The 20652-nt window shown below is 37.2% G+C and overlaps 1 protein-coding gene across 4 annotated transcripts; it reads left to right on the top strand.

Annotated features, from left to right (window-relative positions):
* Nucleotides 1–2201: 2201 nt before the first annotated feature.
* Nucleotides 2202–18510, top strand: SERBP1 (SERPINE1 mRNA binding protein 1). Of its 4 annotated transcripts, none has more exons than XM_068540081.1 (8): nucleotides 2202–2622; nucleotides 6431–6581; nucleotides 7078–7218; nucleotides 7349–7420; nucleotides 8061–8135; nucleotides 10627–10804; nucleotides 14176–14349; nucleotides 16266–18510. In XM_068540081.1, the coding sequence occupies exons 1-8, from the start codon at nucleotides 2310–2312 to the stop codon at nucleotides 16320–16322; spliced, it is 1161 nt and encodes a 386-aa protein (XP_068396182.1). In that variant the 5' UTR covers nucleotides 2202–2309; the 3' UTR covers nucleotides 16323–18510. The 4 variants fall into 4 exon arrangements, with proteins under 4 accessions (XP_068396182.1, XP_068396179.1, XP_068396180.1 ...); XM_068540078.1 differs by having other exon boundaries at nucleotides 8016–8135; XM_068540079.1 differs by having other exon boundaries at nucleotides 7331–7420.
* Nucleotides 18511–20652: the final 2142 nt, after the last annotated feature.

Here is a 20652-nt window from a genome sequence, read left to right as displayed (position 1 = left end):
TCCCATTTTCCCCAAACGTTTATTCATATTTTTAAGTTCTATTAATAGATAAAGCCCCTGAGGAGCATGACTGAAACTCAAAAATTCATAGCCATACAATTTCCCTACGTGTAGCATATCTTTAAGTATTCTTGTTGTAAGAATGCTTGGTGGTCATAAAGATCTGTCTGAGGAAATCAGAGACCTGTACCTAGGATGAAAAACAACTAAGGACAGGCCTTCCCCACCCCCCGGACTGTGGTAGGAGTGGGTAAGTTACCTAGTCCCTTTGTGCTTCATTTTCCTCCCTTTGAAAAGGCAATAATAATACCCTTCTCATAGAGTTGGCTTGAGGCTTAAATGAGATCACACATGTAAAGTACACCAAGTACCTAATAAAATATCAGGTTTGAGCTCCTGACATTGCTGTGGCAGTGGTCAGAAAGGGGTAAGAGGAGGAGATGTAGCAGATGTCTCAAAGATGCAGATATTAACAGCCCTTGGTAAAGAGAAAGAGTTTGTTAAAGCAGGGAGATCTTCCAAATGGCACTTGAGCTATTTTCAAAGGGGCATGAAGAGTACAGTCAAACACTCCTTGTCCTTTGTCTTGGTAGGAGCCAGAGCTCGTGGAAGGAGGTGGGGTCCCTGTGTGAGATGGGAGTGTGTGTGGCAGGGACTGAGGTGACAGAGAAATAGGTGACTTTGAGAAATGGGGGCTGGACTTAGAAATAAGAAAACCACTAGGCTTGCTGCCACATGCCTGTAACACGACTCTTTGATTTTCCCTGTTAAGGAATTGATTTAAAATCTGCTCAGACATCGATAAGATTACATTTGGCCATGTGACATACCCTGCCTGACATGCAACAATATTTAAATCTCATTAAATACTGTAAATTAACTTATATTGACTGACTTCTATCAGAAGTCAGAGTCTGGATTAAAGAGTTGATGTCAAGAGTCTCAGAGTGGAGTCAGAAGACTGGGTTAACTCCTGGCACTAGCACTTACAAAGATGTGAATGTGGTAAGTCATTTCACCTCTGAAATGGTTTCATCTGTGAAATGGGACAACCACTTACCTAACAAGTTGTTGTCGACATTAAGGTTATTCATAGCACCTGGAACATAGAGATGCATTTTTTTTCTATAGCTTGTGTTAATGGAAAAAGGTTTTAAAATTATGATAACACATTTACACTTACAGCGTTACCAAATATGCCTGAATATGCATTGACACTCTATTAATGGACTTTAATATTCTCAACTAATATCAATGCTTTTAGTAATGACAGTTAATTTGCTGATATTATTTTCCTCCCCTCACTGCACCTCTCAGCACACCACACATTCAGATGCTCTAAAGTGTTATTTCTTGAGCACTTTTTACTGACACCCAATCCTTGGCTTGCCGGACACTAAAGGACAATTGGATTGACTCTAGAAAGTGTTTCTACAAACAGTGCCTTTTCGAGGCTTGCCCAGCGTCTGGCTAGTGTTGCAGTGTCAGGAGTTTACTTCAATTAAAGCACTAGTGGCAACACGGCATTCCTCACACAAGAAAAGAGCGCAACACTCACATACGATAGTTCAACTTGTCTTTTGGGTTGATTCTGCTGCTCGAGTTCAGTCCCCGCGAGAGGAAGCGTATTCCGCCTCACATTAAACAGAAGAGCCTCAATTCATTATTGGAGCTGCAGGAGGGCGACTCCAGCAACTGATCAGCTAGGGACTTGACACAGAGCGGGTCCTGCGCTCATGAGGCAAGTGCGGCACCTCAGCAACCCGCCAGCCCTGGAAGTTTGTGAGTCTCCACTTGTAAGACTGGTAGTCACCTTGACCTCCCGGACAGGTGGGGAAAGTTAGCCCTGGGCCGGAGGCGGGACGTAAAACCGAAGGCTCAGAACTTTCCCGAGCAAAACACGCCGTCACGTTTTCCTGTTTTCAGCGCAGCTCGAGACCCGGAGAATTTAAGGGTGGCGAGAGCAGGTGGCAGGACTCCGCCCACCACCGCTCTTCTCCTCCCTCAGCTTGCTGCTCCACTCCCTCGGTGAGGTCCCGCCTCTGAGGCGCGCGCGAAGAGTTGTCGCGCCGTGTGTTCTGGGAATTGTAGTCCTAACGCTGGGAGCCGCCTCGGGAGAGGCGACTGCGGCCTACACACCCCATGGTGCCGCGCGGCGCTGGCCGCTCCCGGATGTGTGCCTGGCGCCGGAAGAGAAGACGGCCCCCCTCTCTCGGCCCGGCCATCTTGTGGGAAGAACTGAAGCAGGCGCTCTTGGCTCGGCGCGGCCCGCTGCAATCCGTGGAGGAACGCGCCGCCGAGCCACCATCATGCCTGGGCACTTACAGGAAGGCTTCGGCTGCGTGGTCACCAACCGATTCGACCAGTTATTTGACGACGAATCGGACCCCTTCGAGGTGTTGAAGGCAGCAGAGAACAAGAAAAAAGAAGCCGGCGGGGGCGGCGTTGGGGGCCCTGGGGCCAAGAGCGCAGCTCAGGCCGCAGCCCAGACAAACTCCAACGCGGCGGGCAAACAGCTGCGTAAAGAGTCCCAGAAAGAGCGCAAGAACCCGCTGCCCCCCAACGTCGGCGTGGTTGACAAGAAGGAGGAGACGCAGCCGCCCGTGGCGCTTAAGAAAGAAGGTAAAGCTGTGGTGGAAGGTGGGGGAGACCCGGGATGGAGGGAATGAACGAGGGTACTGGCGGCTACCACTGGCTTCTGAGGCTCCGAGGGTCCGCGGGAGACTTGGCCGCCGATTTCCCCGCGTTTCCCCCGCCTGACAAAAGCCAGGTTCTGCGAAGGTGCTGGGAGCGTGGTAGCCCCAAGTTCAAACCGCCACCTGCAAGGATCCTGGAGCCACCCCTTCCCGCCTCAGGTTCTGAGCGGAGGAGCGTGATCGGGATCCTGGGAGGCTGTTGTCTTCCCGCCGGATTCCTTGGCGGGCGAGCGCATGGGCCGAGGTTCGGGGAAGGGAGCTCCTTCTCGGAGCGTTATGTTGTTAACGGGATGGTGGGGCCTCCGCGGCTTCTTCCTGCTCAGAGCTCTCTCTCAGCCCGCCGCTCTGAGGTGCGGTTGTGTCTTTTAGGTTCCTGCCCTGCCGTCTTGTCCCAGGGTGGCGTGGGGTACCCCCGAGAAAAGCTGGGGGTCGGAGTTTCCACCTACGCCCCCCCCCCCTACGTTCGAGCCTATCGGATGTTGTGGAGTAAGGTGCCCTTTTACGTGCTCCCTGTGCTTTATCGTTATCCCCTCGCCCGCACAACTATTGCAAACTTAATAACTTGCTGGAGTGCGTCAAGCTGTTGGGAGGGAGAGAAATTTGGCCACCTTGGATTGAGCAGAAGCGGGAATTCTGAATGAAGATTGGTGATGGCAGGAAATCTTGAAACTTGTCCTCGGGTCACGATCTTTTTCCCCGGCCGGGCCCCCCGCATGCAGTGTTTCATGTGGCGTGGCCTGGCCTGGGCCTCGTGGTGCAGAGAGTGTCGAGGCTGTCACAGCGTTAGCCGCCGCAGAGCCTTTTGGAGTGCAGCTTTTTCTCCCCATGTGCGTGAAGCATGGTCAGGATTTCATTGGCGGGTAGTAGTTGCTTCCAGGTCACTGTAAACTTCGCAGGATTGTTATGAACTTGGTTTTTGCACTCTCACTCGTTACTGGTTTGTCTTTTGTGATGGATGAAAAAGCAAAACAGTGTGGGGGATTAGAAAAAGTGTACACGATCCGTAGTAAGTAGGTGTAGGATTTAAGCTTTGAAGCTTAAAGGTTTCCTTTATGTGTTGAAAATTGAAATTTTGCCACGTGCTTCTGAAAGGAGTTCTCATTAGCTTTAGTCGAATTTGATAACATTCAACTATTTTAAATTAAAAAAATCAAAACAATTGTGTTAGGTTTTGGTTTAGAACTTTTAGAAAATACAGAGAGGTTTGTGAGGCTTGGGGTGAAGAACCTAGCTGGTAAATAAAACAGTTGCATTAAAATTACAGGTTGGGGAGGGAAGCACAAGTTGGAGTATTAGAAAGCATGTATATACATCGTTTAGGTTAAATATTCATTCAGCTAAGTTTTATAGCAATCTGTAGCACAATAATAAATCTAATTTCTATGTTAAGGAACACTGGCTTGTGTATTATTTAAACTGTGCTCAAGTTTACCTCCTGCATCACACTAATCCAAAGAAAGTACATGAAAAAATGGAATCTGAAGTGTGTTCACCCATTTTGAATGTTCGAAACATAAAGCATGGTTTAAACCCCTCATATGTTTTGATCATAAAGCCCATTTTTGAAATAAGCTCTTACCGGGAACCTGGTATTTTAAATTACAAAGTTAAAAATTTATTTCATAAATTTATAGCCAGGACCGAGTTCAACATTCAGTAGTCTTTCCTTGGGAAAACTTCCATTATTAGCTATCAACATTTTCCTTAGGTCAGCATTTCAGAGCACACTTAACCTTAAATTGCATAAAACACAAGCTTATAAAAATATTGAATGAAAAAAAATCGTTTTGAGGCCTTACTACTTAGTCAGTTCTGGGCATTGGGGAAGGATAGACCTGTAAACAAAGTCCCTGCCTCTTGTAGTGGGATGGATTGTTAACCTGATCATGTGTTCCTTGCCTTTGAATAGAGGTCCTGGCACAATCCTAGACGTGCCTTAGATGTGTGTTTGATGTTTATATTCTTCGAATTTTGTAGTTTGTCTTTTGCCCATTTGAGGAACTTGAGAATTGACACCACCTACTCATTTGTTTTTTTAATGTTAGAAGCCTGGAATCTAGTGAAAATCAAGAGACACTTGCATTTTTAAATGTCAATCATTGGGTGGATTTATTTGTAAGTGTTTTAGATTCTGTAAGCCTGATACTGGATATTGGGGTGGGGAAGCAAGCCATTGTTCATTTGGGTGTGTGGCTTGGATATTATAAGGACTGGTTCCATAGCTCCACCCTAATACACTACCTCTGATGAAATTTTTTTTAAATGCCTTGGTGTAAGATCTAAGATTTCTGGTCTGTCCTGAGAGTATGTGGAATGGACCTTAAAATTTCACTGAAGAGTTTGACATTTACCGTTTGACTTTGGCTACAAGCAGCTGAACAATTGGGGGCATCCTGGTGGTGTTACACTTTCTTAGAAAGAACCAGAGTGAACCAACTTAATTTCTTGTGAAAACAATTCCTCAGGTGCTTTTTGACTTTGTCAGAAATTGTGGTTTGGGAATTAGAGCATACCTAAAATATTAGTCATGAATTTAACTATCAATCTACTTAACTATCTTTAAGGCTACCAGTAACGCATATTGGTTGCCTTTTTGGCCTCTGACATTAACAGGAAAAAAGTAATGAATGAAGGGGGAAATCAGTAAATGCTTCAGCCATCACTTAGTGTCACAAGTTTCTATTTCTGTGTCTTGCTTAAAAGGGGTCCTTTTGTGTATGTGGTTTTTAAAGATTCTTTGGAAACGAAGATACTTGAAAAGGCAAACCAGAAAAATCTCCATAATAATAAAATAAGTGGACTATTTCCTGTTGGTTGCATAACAGTATGTTTTAAAAGTTAGGTGTGGTATGTATGTATATGTATACATATATATGTATGTAGACTGCAACAGGAGAGGAAGATGGTACCTTTTTCCTGTTAAATAGCTATTTTCAACTATAGAGAAAATTTTTTAAAATTTATTTTTTATTGAAGTATAGTTGATTTACAATGTTGTGTCAACTTCTGCTGTACAGTGAAGTGATTCATCGGTTATACATATATACATTCTTTTTTCTAATATATTCTTTTCCATTATGGTTTATCACAGGATAGTGAATATATCAGTAGTTCCCCATGTTCTACAGTAAGACCTTGTTATCCATCAAAGATGTAATCTTAAGTGCCGTTTGTTTTCCTTTCAGTTTTGTAATTTTATAGAATCATCAGTCTTTTTACTCTGTTGTTCTTTTTTTCCCCCTCCAGATTATATAAAATAAAATAATGTCTTCACTGGGGTTTTTTGAGGGTCCTTACCTGGTGATTGTGTTGGTTTGCTTGGTTATTATTTATGAATGGCTAATGGTGTTATTTTTGGTATCTGTAAAACCAAAATGTATCATTTGCTTAAAATTTCTTTAAATTTAGAATTTTAAATTAAGAGACTGGCATCTTGAAAAGTGAGAGAAATAATGGCTACCCAAATGACTTCCAGGTCAGTTATAGAGAATGCTTTGGGGGAAAAAATTATTTGGCAAACTGAATGGAAGTTTGAAACAAGTTTATTTAAATAGGAATTTTTCTGAAGTACTTTGTTACACTTTAGAGATGCCCAGCGTTAGCCTTTTTCAGTGGGAAGTGCTAGTTAGTGGACTTAGAGAGTAGTTTTTTTTTTTTCTTTTAACAGTCTAGGCCTAAATTTTTTGTGTTGCAAAAAATAATTTGCTTACATGGGTTTTTTAAAATCATTTTAGGAATAAGACGCGTTGGAAGAAGACCTGATCAACAGCTTCAGGGTGAAGGGAAGATAATTGATAGGAGACCAGAAAGGCGACCACCTCGTGAAAGACGATTTGAAAAGCCACTTGAAGAAAAGGGTGAAGGAGGAGAATTTTCAGTTGATAGGCAAGATTGTTTCTTAATCTCTTCATGTTTTGTCAGTTTACAGAGTCACATCTTAACACAGATAAATTGAGCGTAATTGCCAGGAAGCAGTGTGGCTAGTTAATTTTATCAGTTTTTCTAGCGAAACATATAAGTGTGTGTTGTTATTCTTGGGACATTTTGGTAACAGTTTTCAGTATTCAAACTTAGATTTCTTGTAATGAAACACTTCAGTTATGAAGGTTACATGTGTTTATTTTAATTTTTATGTATATTGGTGAATAGCAGTTTTACTCGATTATAATGTGAAATGAGTAACAATGAAGAAGTATATGCATTAGTAGTAAAGTTTTAGAGAATGTCCAAGTAATTTTCTTATGTTGGGGAGTTTCCTAGTTTTGATTTCCTTTGGGATATGAGCCAGTAAATATGTTCCTGCATTTTTGAGCCTTTGAATTTCCCTTCTTCCTTTTACCAGAAACCTTAGAAGTATATAATATTTTTTTATTTGTTATAGACCGATTATTGACCGGCCTATCCGAGGCCGTGGTGGTCTTGGAAGAGGTCGAGGAGGTCGTGGACGAGGAATGGGCCGGGGAGATGGCTTTGATTCTCGTGGCAAACGTGAATTTGATAGGCATAGTGGAAGCGATAGATCGTAAGTCTTATATTGGTTTTTATTATACTTTTATATTTGAAGCTACTTCTTTAATAAAACAAAATTTGAATTTCTAAAACTAAAGAGTATTATGTTAACTCAGTTTTGTTAGTTCTTTTTCACATTACAGTGGCCTGAAGCATGAGGACAAGCGTGGAGGTAGCGGATCTCACAACTGGGGAACTGTCAAAGATGAATTAACGTTGGTATTCTGTTTTTTTTAAATAAACACTTCTAATAAAATTGATCTTATACCTTACTAGAGGTTTGCCCATTAAACTTTTACTTGTCCCTGGGACACGGATGGATGCTCTTATCTCAGAGCTACTTCCTTATAAGATAATGAATGCTTTTTTGGATATGTTTGGGTTATAATGTATCAAATGACCAGTTTTTCTACGTTTCAAAAATATGTGGTATTAATTTTTCTTTTCATATGGATACATAGCTTTTATTGAAATCCTATTTTGAGGTTATTTGGGCATTATGTTATTGTATGTTTCTTATTTACTAGTTCTCATTCTAGTTATTGACCCCTTTGGTGATGACAAAAATTTGAAAAGCCAGTAAGGCTTTATTTTAGAACTAACTGCTGTCATACTACTTTTTGAGTAATGTACTTGAGCTATAACTTGGATCAGTATACATTTTTAAATTATTTTCTCTCAGTGGTCTACTGGGGAGTAAATTTAGTAGGAAAAGACATTGGGAATGTGAGAATTTTAAAATATTTCTGTGAAGACTTTCAGCTACATGTAAATGGACCTAGATGCCTTTTTTTTTCTTTCTTTCCTTAGAGAGTCCCCCAAATACATTCAGAAACCAATATCTTATAATTGCAGTGACTTGGAGCAATCAAATGTGACTGAGGAAACACCTGAAGGTGAAGAACATCCAGTTGCGGACACTGAAAATAAGTAAGTGATTTGTGTGTACAGTAGCAGTAATGCTCGAGCGTTGAAATGTTTGGGGTTTAACAAGAAAACAACCTATAGGCTTAATGCTGTTATTTATTTGCTTTTTAACAGGAGAGACTTTATTGTACTCCATTCCCTCAAATAGTATTTAGAGGAGTGCTTTACAAATGTATATGTTAGTCTCTAAAGGTTTGACAAATAGAAATGGTTATTTCTATTTGAAGTTACCATTGTTATCTTAAAAAGATACGAAAGATATGTATTTCAGTAAATCCTGTTAACCCTAAGCACAAAAATAGCCGTTTTAACCTGAGAAATATTTGGAACTCATAGTTCAAAGTACTTTGGACTCTATGTAACTGTACAGATTTTATTCTAATACAGTTTAAAACGAGAAAACATGACCATTTTAAAATTAGTTCCTCCATCTCCTTGAAGTTTTTTTTTTCCATCAACATAGAATTTGGAACATAGCATTATTGGCTTGTTTTAAAATGTGTGAGGAGAGCAAGCACCAGAATATGTTATCAGTTCACTAGAAGACAGTTTTGAAATTTTTTGTTCAAGGGTGTGGGAGAGTTTTAAAGACTCAGGTTATGCTAGTAGAAATAATTTAATGCCTTCCTCTGGTTTCCGTCAATACAAGCAAAAGTTATATGCCAGGCATTTCTTTCAGTATGTGGTTTAAAGTCTTGCATTACAGATTATTTAGGTCAGTAATTCTTAACCAGGGCATATTCAAATCATTTAGGGAGGCGATGCTTTTCTAAACTTTTCTTTTTCTCCAGAAAGAATTGTTCTTACAGTGAACCATTATTAATGATTGGAAAATCATATTTTGTGGATTTGTTTGAATAAGGAATAATAATGAATTTACTGTTGGAGAGAGTAGATAAAAATACATGGTGTTAAGTGATGTGTTGAACTTGGTAATATAAATTCATTTATACGAAACTATGGAGTCTTAATTTTGTGTGGTAAACAATGAAATTGTGATAGGTGAGATAGATGAACCTTATGTAACATTAAGTACTTTACAAAGCTCAACATAAATGTTGTTCCCTTAATGAAGAGTTCATGTTTAACTCACTTTAAGAGTAATCTGACAAGATTATAACTGTTTACCAGAAGGAAAGGATGTTATTGATAGGGTATTGGAAGCAAATCCTTAGCTCAGTTCCCAGGACTAAAATTGGGGGTATTGGGTCTAAAGACCATGATGATGACATTAGAGCAGCCTCTAGTCTTACTCCAGAATAGGGGAGAATCTGAACATAGTATTATGTCTTGCATGTGCAGGTGTAAATTTAAGAAACACAGCTTTGGCTGAATTTGATTAGCTCCCTTATGTATAGTTCTAGAGCTTCTGTTTTGTCTCATTTGATATCCTTATAACAACCCTTGAAGGTAGTTGTCATGGTTTCATGATATGATAAAGGTATGCTGAGTTCTTTTCTTGGCTGTGTTACAGCTTACGCATAGCTAGGACCTTTTTTCAGTCTTTAGTTTTCTGATCTGTAAACTGACAGGGTTGGACTTTACAGTCTAGATCTCATCAATTCAGTGTAAGCTTGGTCTGGGAAGTTTTAAGATGGGATTTGTCAAACAGTAGAGAGTAGCACAGACAGGAGATATTTGAGCAAGGCTAACTGAATCACCTGCTATCTTTGGAAAGAAGCAGTGCTCCCAAAATAGCAAACAACTTGTTTGGTGACAATTGGAAATTGAGATTAAATAGTGGATTCCTAGACCTATGCTTTGTTTCTGTAAAAAGGGAAAGGGATAATATGTAATAGTTATAGCCTGAGAATTATATTTAGAAATAACTGATTTGGTGTTAAGCGTTGAAACCAGTATTTTGTAGAAAGTTCCATCACTAGTGAAACTGTAGTCCCCTTTTCATATACCGATTGGTTTGAAAGTTGGAGTATATAAAGTTAGGATTTTTAGAAATTAGAGATTTGCCTTAAGTGTTAAATAAAGGATAGGGGAACAGTTCTTTTATATTCTAGAATATGAAACTTGGTTGCTTATGGATGTCCTAGATGATTACCTTCATATATGTTATAAATTATGTATTGTGGAAAATTATAGAAATTAAAAAATGTGTTTTAGGAGAAGTTAGGTCAACGATTTTAATCACATAGTGTAAGTTTTAAAAACAGTAGTATGGTTTTAAAAAATGTGTTCTAGGTTTGATATAGCCTATTCAAGATTGTGTTACTGATAGATGATCATTTAAGAGTTTATGAAGATGAATTGTATGTTCCTTAGTTATCCACGCTTTCACTAATTCAACAAACATTGGATTCCTGGTCTCTGCCAAGTCACATGTTAGCCACTGGGTTACAAAGAAAACTGTGATTCTCCTGTCCTTGGGTAATCTAGAAGACTACCAACCAGCCAAGATTAACTTCCTTACTTATAATTGTAAGTTATATGATTTTATAAGCCCCCTTACCACGTGTAAAACTTAAACGTTTTCACACAGGGAGAATGAAGTTGAAGAAGTAAAGGAAGAAGGCCCAAAAGAAATGACTTTGGATGAGTGGAAGGCTATTCAAAATAAGGACCGGGCAAAAGTAGAATTTAATATCCGAAAACCAAATGAAGGTGCTGATGGGCAGTGGAAGAAGGGATTTGTTCTTCATAAGTCAAAGAGTGAAGAGGTAAAATGAAGTTTTGTCGTGTTTGAAAACGTTCAGATGTCTTGAATTGCATTTACAATTTTTGTGTTAAAATTTCACGTGGGTAATCTGTTTATAAAAAAGAAAAGTTTTACATAGGATTATTTGAGGCAGATAAATTGCCCCAAGAGGAAAATAAACTGCATTATCATATAGTCTAAGAAATTATTCTTTCAAATTTGTGTAATATTTTTTAAAATCTTACCTAACTGGGAGTCATTAAGACTTGTATTAGGTTAGGCGGTTGGCATTTTTATGTGGGAAACTGTCTGCGTATGCCATATATAATATCCAGGAATCTTTAGTAAATGGTATTATCCTTCTTTACCTGAGGAGTGATGTCTTGTAAAGACCAGAGAATTAATTTATGAGTTTCCTTTCCTTAGGAAACAAGGAAACTAATGAAAATATTTGAGAAAAACGTGTGTGACTTTTGGTTTGGTAGCTTCTATTTAAGCCTTGGGGCACATTCTTAGAGGAAAATCCCACTGCTGTATCCTTTTAGGGTTTGTGTAAGTATGAGATTTTAGTCACAAAGTTAAATTGAAATGTTATGAAGGCAACCTGTAATAAAAAGATTCAAAAAAATCCACATTTTAAATTTCTAAACAAGAAAATAGCTGTGAAACAAACTTGGAAATATTTTTAAATAAAATAGAGGTTTGGAGATGATTTTTTAAACATTGACTTCATGAAGGTAGTATAAATGAGGATATTATCTTAAGTGTCAGTTTCTGTAGGGAAGAAAAAACATCTTCATTAGAATGCTTTTGGTTATTTTTTTGTAATTCTTGCAGACAAAGTTGTTTTGTGTATCTGTGTAAAACAGAATTCTTTATTTAAAGAACCATGAAAGTTCACTTTGGGGAGACTGTTCATTTGAACTAATTATTAAACTGTTTAGGTTAATGTGAAAGAGATTTACTTTGGCACCTTTGAGACAATTATTCATGACCTTTTTGGGGTCCCGACGGAACTTTTCTCCAGAATAGGACACATAGATATAAAATGTTTTGATATATTGTATCATTATTATCATTAATACCCTGAAGCCTCTTCATGCATTTTTTAGACATCAGGTTAGGTGTCACAGCTTTAAGTATTATTTTATATTGAGCTTTTAAGAAATAACTATTACACAAGGTGATGTATATAATTAGAAATTTTAGAAAATTATAAAATGTGAAATTAGTGATGAATAACCTTGAAATCAGGACATTTTCATTATCAAGCCACTTTTATATGTTTGGACCCTTATAGTTATGCTGCCTTTGTGATGTGTGTACATGAAATCCAGCCTTACTGGCATATGGCCTCATCATTTGAATACAGATTGACCCCAACTTAGAACTTTTTGGTTTTTTGATTTTAAAATGGTGTGAAAACAATACACATATAGTAGAAACCATACTTCAGGTTTTGAATTTTGATCTCCCAGGCTGAATATGCAGTACTCGCTACTCTTTTGTGATGCTGGGCAGCGGCAGCGAGCTGCAGTTCCCAGTCAGCCTCCTGATCATGAGGGTAAACAACTGATACACTAAAAACCATTCTGTTTTTCACTTTCAATACTGCATTTAATAAATTATGTGAGATATTTAACAGTTTATTATAAAATAGGCTTTGTGGTTTTGTGTTAGATGATTTTGCTCAACTGTAGGCTAATGTAAATGTCCTGAGCACATTTAAGGTAGGGTAGGCCAAGCCGTGATGTTTGGTAAGTTAGGTGTATTAAATGTATTTTGGACTTAAAGATATTCAGGCTTTATCAGGATGCAACACCATTGTAATTTGAGGAAGATCGGTATGATAGGTCTTCAAGTTTGTTGTATACAATGCTTTAAGTACTCTTTCTCTTTTACTTACCTTCATCTTCACAGCAAATATGAAGTAGTTAGGGAAAGAAAGAAACTGAGAAATGGAGGACTGAATTATTGACAGCTGAGACCAGAGCTCTTATTTCCTCATTGTCATACAGTGCTCTAGAAAAAAAAACTTTGGAAATTTATCCTACTAGTTAACTTGAAGGTTGGGGATGTAACCTGAACATCCAGACTTCCTCTTTATTATTATAGTAAAACCTTCAAGATGTTTTCAGTAGTATATCAACTTAAGTTTTTTTGCTTCTGTGCTCTGGAAATCTATAAATGCTTTTAATTGATAAATTGATATCATTGCTTTGCAATAGCTAACGTTTAAAATCAGAGACTTAGTATATATCATTGACTTTAATTTGCTAGTGATTTTGTGGGTTTGCATTTGTGTTTTATGCTCCTTTATAATTAATATTTTAAAAAGAATCTTCTATTGCCTTTAAATTTAACCTAAAGGAAGACATAAAGTGATGACATTTAATTTGGATATTGGATGATTAAAGGAATGAAAATCTGTGTACAAATACAAATTTTATTTGTACTTTAAAAGGTAATTATTAACAGTTGTAATATTATAAGCCATTTAGAAAGAGTGAAATATCCCTTCAGAAAAGAGGATTATACATGTATTTAGAAAAATTAAAACATACTTCAAATTAGTATAAGAAGTTTCTAACTAGAAGATTAAAACCCATTCACCCCAAGCATACAAAAGAGATCAGAGATAAAGCAGTGTAAAATTCTCTGGCCTTTTTTTGCAGAGTCCATTATGTAGCTTAGGATCTGGGTTTCACAAATATGACTTCATTTTTAAGAAGGTTCCTGTGGTAAATTTAAGGCATGGTTTTATTTGTGCACAGCTTTTCAAGGTTCCTTTCTTACGTAATGTTGTGTTTCACTTGAATTTGTAGTTCTCCAATTTATATGGAAGAACACATAGTTAAATATGAACAGAAAAGCATTTTGAGAAGTTTATATATAATTTCTTTCCCAAGTCATAGTTGGAAGAGTATAGAGCAAAAGTTCTCTTTAAAACTTATATATTCAGTAATATCTCTAATAGAAATATATACCATCTATCCAAGTCTTCCTCAGAGGTTCACATTGGAATGCTAATCTGCAGGGCATATTTTAAATGTACTTATTCATACTTCACTGCTAAAGATGATGATTCAATAGGTTTGAGATGGGGCCCAGCCACTTGAATAGTTGTGATTATATCTCTAATCAAGACTTGCTAATATCATCTATAATTTAAAGTTAAGGGAATATGAAATAGAGAAATGTGAAAGGAGTTATTCCTCCTAGATTACTGTAGCTGATCCCAAAGCTTACTTATTACCTGTAGAGGTGTTACTATATTTTTTCACACAAAGTGCAGGTTGCATTTTTGGTCTTTTTAGGAGAAAACTCATTATTTAGAAGTGTGCAACATTACTTTCCTATTAATCACCCAGTGGCTTTCACTTAAATTTTTAGGCTCATGCTGAAGACTCGGTTATGGATCACCATTTCCGGAAGCCAGCAAATGATATAACATCTCAGCTGGAGATCAATTTTGGAGACCTTGGCCGCCCAGGACGTGGTGGCAGGGGAGGACGAGGTGGCCGTGGGCGTGGTGGACGTCCAAACCGTGGCATCAGGACTGACAAGGTAATTTTAAGGCTTCTTTTACCCTTTTAAGTAATTCGAGGACCTCTTTCCACAAATCACTGCCCTAGGTCCTTTTGGGGACATAAGTCGAAGAAGAAAAAGGTTGACATGCATGCCTTTAAGAAACTGCATTTTAGGTTATATATTTTTTTTATATATATAAATTTATTTATTTATTTTTGGCTGTGTTGGGTCTTCGTTTCTGTGCGAGGGCTTTCTCTAGTTGCGGCGAGCGGGGGCCACTCTTCATCACGGTGTGCGGGCCTCTCACTATCGCAGCCTCTCTTGTTGCGGAGCACAGGCTCCAGACGCGCAGGCTCAGTAGTTGTGGCTACGGGCCCAGCTGCTCCGCGGCATGTGGGATCTTCCCAGACCAGGGCTCGAACCCGTGTTCCCTGCATTGGCAGGCAGATTCTCAACCACTGCGCCACGAGGGAAGCCCTAGGTTATATTTCTTGTTTAAAGCACTTACATGACTGAATAGTGCTGCCAGTAGTTAAGTTTACCACCCTTCATCGAGTACTTATCTGGTGCCAGTCATGGTACTGTGCTAAAAAAACAAAAACAAACAAACAAAAACCCCACCATTTTACAGAAGATGAAATTCAAGTGAAGGGAACCAAGGTAATTCTTGGCCTTTGGTAAGGTCTGCCTGAAATGCCAAATACTTACTTTGCCTTGACAAATCTTCACTGCTTTTTAGAGCTCAGCTTAATAAAACCTTTGTGTCCTTTGTATAATTTTGTGGCATTGACTGATTGTTTTTTGTTCATGAGAGCTGTTCTGTAAGTTGGGATTCATTTGTGTCCTATTTTCTGTAATCTCCATTGCCTTGCACTAAGTGTGACAAAAAACAAATTCTTCTGAAATATTTTGATAGAAGCCCTAGTAATTGGTAGATTTGAAATGATCTGTCAGATGCCAAAGTCCATGGTTTTAATGACTAGATATTACTAAAGTATTAGAGATAACTTGGGTTAGTTTATTGTCTCTTACGGTCTACCTAGGAAACAATCATAATGTCCTCCTGAATTCTCAACACCTGATAGGCAAATTGGGGGACCCATCTGCTTGATTGAGTTTGCCAATGTTTGATTATAGTAGTAACTTAATATCCTAGATTTTATGGTCACCCATAACAATGTAGTGATATTTTGTTTTTATTTCTTTCTCTGTGACATGGGTTCTTTTTTAAAGGCATTGTGTATATGGATCTTTTCAATACTTTTTTGTTTTGTAAAAATTTGTATTTTGACTGTAAATAGCCAAGAATGTGCTGCTTAAATAACTGTAATTGGTTTCTTAGCCTGCTTTCACATTGATGCCATTCTTATTTAGCAAGTGGGGAAAATAAAAGGATACTGAACAACAAAGTAAGAATCCATATACATACCTTGTGTGAATCTACTTGTGTGATTTATTAGAGAAATAACCCGTGCTGTTACTAGGGAGTTTTCTGAGATCTTGATAGAAATTCAGGACAAGGCTCATTGCAAATATTTGTAGTCCTATGATTATTATTATTTTTTAATTGGCGTATAGTTGGTTTACAGTGTTGTGCTTCTGGTGTACAGCAAAGTGAATCAGTTATACATATACATATATCCACTAATTTTTAGATTCTTTTCCCATGTAGGTCATTACAGAGTATTGAGTAGAGTTTCCTGTGCTATACAGTAGGTCCTTATTAGTTATCTATTTTATATGTAGTAGTGTATATATGTCAATCCCAATCTCTCCCCCACTGTAGTCCTATTCTGATCCATAATTTTGCCTTTCAAAAGTAAAAGCTTTGACATATTTTACTTATTGTAATAAAACTAAGTTTTTTTTAGAATTCTGTGTCTAAATGTAGACACTGGAAATATATTAATAAGATTTGAAAATCTTTAATTTTGCTTCTGTTTCTTTTTCAGTCAAGTGCTTCTGCTCCTGATGTGGATGACCCAGAGGCATTCCCAGCTCTGGCTTAACTGGATGCCATAAGACAACCCTGGTTCCTTGTGGACCCTCCTCTTTGAGGCTTGCATGCTTAAGGATCCCAAACGACTAAGAAATTTAAAAAAAAAAAAAAAAAAAAAAAGACTGTCATTCATACCATTCACACCTAAAGACTGAATTTTATCTGTTTTGAAAATGAACTTCTCCTGCTACACAGAAGTAACAATATGGTAGTCAGTTTTGTATTTAGGAAATGTATTGGTAGCGGGGATGTTTTCATAATTTTCAGAGATTATGCATTCTTCATGAATACTTTTGTATTGCTGCTTGCAAATATGCATTTCCAAACTTGAAATATAGGTGTGAACAGTGTGTACCAGTTTAAAGCTTTCACTTCATTTGTGTTTTTTAATTAAGGATTTAGATGTTCCCCCTATTACAAACTGGTTTTAAATATTGGACATAATAGCAGTTTTAATACCTGCTTTGCATTTTCACACATGGTCAACTGGGACATGTAAACTTTGATTGTCAAATTTTATGCTGTGTGGAATACTAACTACTTTATGTATTTTAACTTAGTTTTAATATTTTCATTTCTGGGGATAAGGTCTTTTTTCACTTCTCATGATAGCTGTTATATATGCTAAATCTTTATATACAGAAATATCAGTACTTGAACAAATTCAAAGCACATTGATTTATTAACCCTTGCTCCTGCATGGTTCATTAGGTTCAATTTATAATTGATTCACAATTTCAATTACATTTACTTTTAAAATATGTCACTTTCCCGTTTTAAAAACCAATCTAGACACCTTACTGGTGAAAGTTGTTTAAGCTACTTATTGTTGATAGACACATACTGTCAAGTGAAGTAGTTTTATGGGTGTTGGGTTTTTCCTCCTCCAATAGGGTGGGTGGAACAAGTTAATTTGGCTAATGCGTAATATTTAAACTGCTCTGTAAAGTAAGTGGCTGCTCAGTATGATTTGTATGTGTGAAAGGTCCCAAATCAAAATTGTACATCCATAATCAACCCTTCAACCCTTGTTCTAAAGAAACCAAAGGGCACTGGTTAGTATGGTAAGGGGGGGTATGTTAATTTTTGGAATTTGGAAAGCAGACAGCTTTACTTTATAAGGTTGGAACAGCAGCACCATCCATGAAATACAAACCAAAAATTTTACTGTTTCTGAATTTCCTCTATTGCTATTCATTTTGGTCTTAAGTTGATAGATTCCACAGAAGGTGATAAGTATCTTTTACCTCTTCCTCCGTTAGAAAATTAGGTTAATAATGGATTTCTTGATCGAGAGCATCACCACTGACTAAAACATACATGGAGAGAATAATCAATAAACAGGCTTTCTAGGATCTTTTTTTTTTAAGTGTTCTGCAACATTTATTGATAAACAGGAAAGGGGTTTTATTTACAGTTTTGAAGATCTTTTTGTCACTATTATTAGTAATTTTCTATCTATGTATGGTAATGTCCAATTTTTAAAATACTTTATGATTTAAGACTTTAAATCATAAAATGTCTGTTTAGCTGATTAGTTCTCCCCTATACTTCTAAATGAGAAATTGTACAGTACAAGAGTTGTTCATTGGGATTAGATTTATTAACCTAGTTACCTACTAGTTTGACATCTTAGGAAGGAGGTAATTGTGTTTTTTTAATGATGGATAAACTTGTGCTGGTGTTTTGGATCTTATGATGCTGAGCATGTTCTGCACTGGTGCTAATGTTTAACATAATTTTATATTTACAAACATACCTGCTACCCAGAGGCAAGTATTAATTTAGTCCATATGGACTATTACCCCTCTTGAGATTGCAACATACACACTCCTAAACACACTCATACATAAGTGTGTTTAGACTTTGAAGTATCTTAACTCATTTCTGGACATGAATGTGTTATAAACCTCCTGATTTCTAGCAACATATAAAAAAACACTGCTATTAAAAACCCATCACAAGTTCTACTCATTGTCAGCCATTGCTGGCATTCTGTCACTAGAGAATACACAGCAATATCTGGTATGTTGCAAGCTTTCAAGATAGCCTGGATTTTAAAAGTTGGTCCATTAGTTGTATCTGATGGATGTAAATTTGCCTCCTAGTTCACTTTGTGTCAAGAGCTAAAACTGTGAACCTAACTTTCTCTTATTGGTGGGTAATAACTGAAAATAAAGATTTTATTTTCATGCTCACTTCTTAAAAGTCATAAAAACAATCAATAGGAGCCCATTTATCGTCATGTGTTTTCTGACCTATGTGTGCACCCCCAAGGGTAATGCTCATATTTCATTTTTCCTCCTTAAACTTAGGTTTTGTTTATGTGGGGTGTTTATTAAACTAGGCTGTCAACATTTGGGACGGATACCTATTTTAATTATTATAAGAAAGTTCTTGTAAAATGAATTTCAAGGACTGACAAGACAATTGGCATTTCTTTTTAGCAAACCATGTTTTTGAGTGTGAAGGTTAACGATACTGAATGTCAGGGGGTTTGTTTTTTGGTGGCTGATAGAATGTTCTAATGAACTTTTGATGCTTTTAAATGGAAATAATGCCAGAGCTTATATTTTTTATTAACATGTTTCCAGTTTGCATTGATGATTGGGATAAGGTCTCTTTTTTTATAATGTTTTGAGACCTGTGCGGAGTTATGAAAAATTTTAAAATGTGTTGCTAGGCACTATATGTCTAAGTTTACTCAATTTTATTTAAAAAGTGGAGGCAGGACATATCTCGAGTCGTAAATACATTTGGGGCTTGTTGGTGTGGGTGTGGAGGGAGAATATTAAGTATTCATTTTGATTGTGTTATTTTTCGAATTGCTATAGATGGTTGTCCTGAAATAGAAAAATTTTGTTATGCTGTTAGGGAGTTGCATAGAAAGTCTGAATACGGTATATTGGATTTTTAAAATATATCTTTAAGAGCACTAACATTATATGGAAAGAACCAACAAATAGTAAAGGGCTAAAAAAAACTTAGAATTGTGGAGCTACTAGAACCGGAATGATTTTGACTTTAAGGTAAGATCATATCAGGTATACTAATGGACATCTGTATCCCAACGTTGAAGTGATTGGTAAAGCAAATTTTCAGGCTCTCAGATGCCTGTAGTTCTGCTTTGTAAAGAAAGTAAATAAAGGCTTAGAAAATAGATTCTAACGCAGACATTTGTAATTCTGCTGAGATTAACGTGTAAATAAATGTTTAGGGAGTCGGAACACTTACAAGCCAGATCTCCAGGTTCACTGGTGAAAGCCCAGAACATGATGACTAGAATGCTTTACAGTAGTAACAAGGCAGTAAAATCCCTAGTCAAATTTTCAGATCTAGTAATTAGTGAGATAATCTGTAAACATTGTAAAACTTTCAGGTTTTATCATTGAGCTGTATGTTAAGTGGCAGCTTTCAGAAATTTGGGCTCAATGATTTTTTGCTCAGCCTGGGTTTACCTATGACATGTTCTCTCAGCTTCAGAATCTTACTTGATCGAAGTTAGACAAATATGGAGAAGTGATTGAAATAAGTCAAGCTGAGAGGAATTCATTAGATCAGTAATATAGGGAAAGGTAACCTAAAGGATAAGCTTAATTTCAGAAGGAGATTAGGATATAAATTATTGAAATCATTACTACATTGGAAATGAGTAATGAGTATCATTTAAATAAGTGCTGTGTCAAAGCCAGGGGTCAACAGATTTCAGCATGTCGCCTGTTTTTGTATGGCTCCTGAGCTAAGAATGGCTTCTGCATTTTAAAAGGATTAAAAATTATTCTACAAAGATGTGTGTAGCCCACAAAGCTTAAAACATCTGGTCCTTTACAGAAAATGTTTGCTGACCCCTGATCTAAGCCATCACTCTCAGGTCAACATATAAATTCTTAAAAAAAAAAAAAAAGTTTACTTCCAGGTACAGATTAAATCACCCTACCTCCTGGGAAGTTGTGAAATTAGAAGTATTTAAAAAAATTTTTTTTTACCCCTTACCTCTAATCAGAATAAGGGCAGGATACTTGATAGCTTCTTAGTAAAGAAAATCTTGTTATTTAAAAAATTGTTTAGCTTGCAAATTCTGAAAGCTGTTAAGGAAAGTATAAATTTGCTAAAATAGTATATTTAGTGCCTGATTATAGTTTTTCACATTTAGTGGCACTTAGTGCTAAGATCCTTCTGTTGTGCTAATTTTGACTTTTCTGTAAGATGAGACTTATGAATATTTTGTATAGGTAAGAAAACCAATGTCTAACTCCATAGGTTGACTGGGGCGGGAATTAATGGCTTCTGAGGACTGCATTTCTCAGCGTAAATCAGGAGGTTATCTGGGCAGAATCTAG

Source organism: Eschrichtius robustus, chromosome 3 (assembly GCF_028021215.1).
Source record: "Eschrichtius robustus isolate mEscRob2 chromosome 3, mEscRob2.pri, whole genome shotgun sequence".
Lineage (NCBI taxonomy): Eukaryota > Metazoa > Chordata > Mammalia > Artiodactyla > Eschrichtiidae > Eschrichtius > Eschrichtius robustus.
Note: the sequence above shows the minus strand (reverse complement) of the source record. Positions and strands in the feature narration are given on the sequence as shown.

What these genes read in the sequence shown, in the direction of transcription:
- SERBP1 (XM_068540077.1), top strand. Translation starts at nt 2,310, where the DNA reads ATGCCTGGGCACTTACAGGAAGGCTTCGGCTGCGTGGTCACCAACCGA. An exon ending in GGAGAATTTTCAGTTGATAG is followed by an intron (nt 6,582 to 7,077) that starts GCAAGATTGTTT and finishes TATTTGTTATAG; the next exon opens with ACCGATTATTGACCGGCCTA. An exon ending in ATAAGTCAAAGAGTGAAGAG is followed by an intron (nt 10,805 to 14,175) that starts GTAAAATGAAGT and finishes TTAAATTTTTAG; the next exon opens with GCTCATGCTGAAGACTCGGT.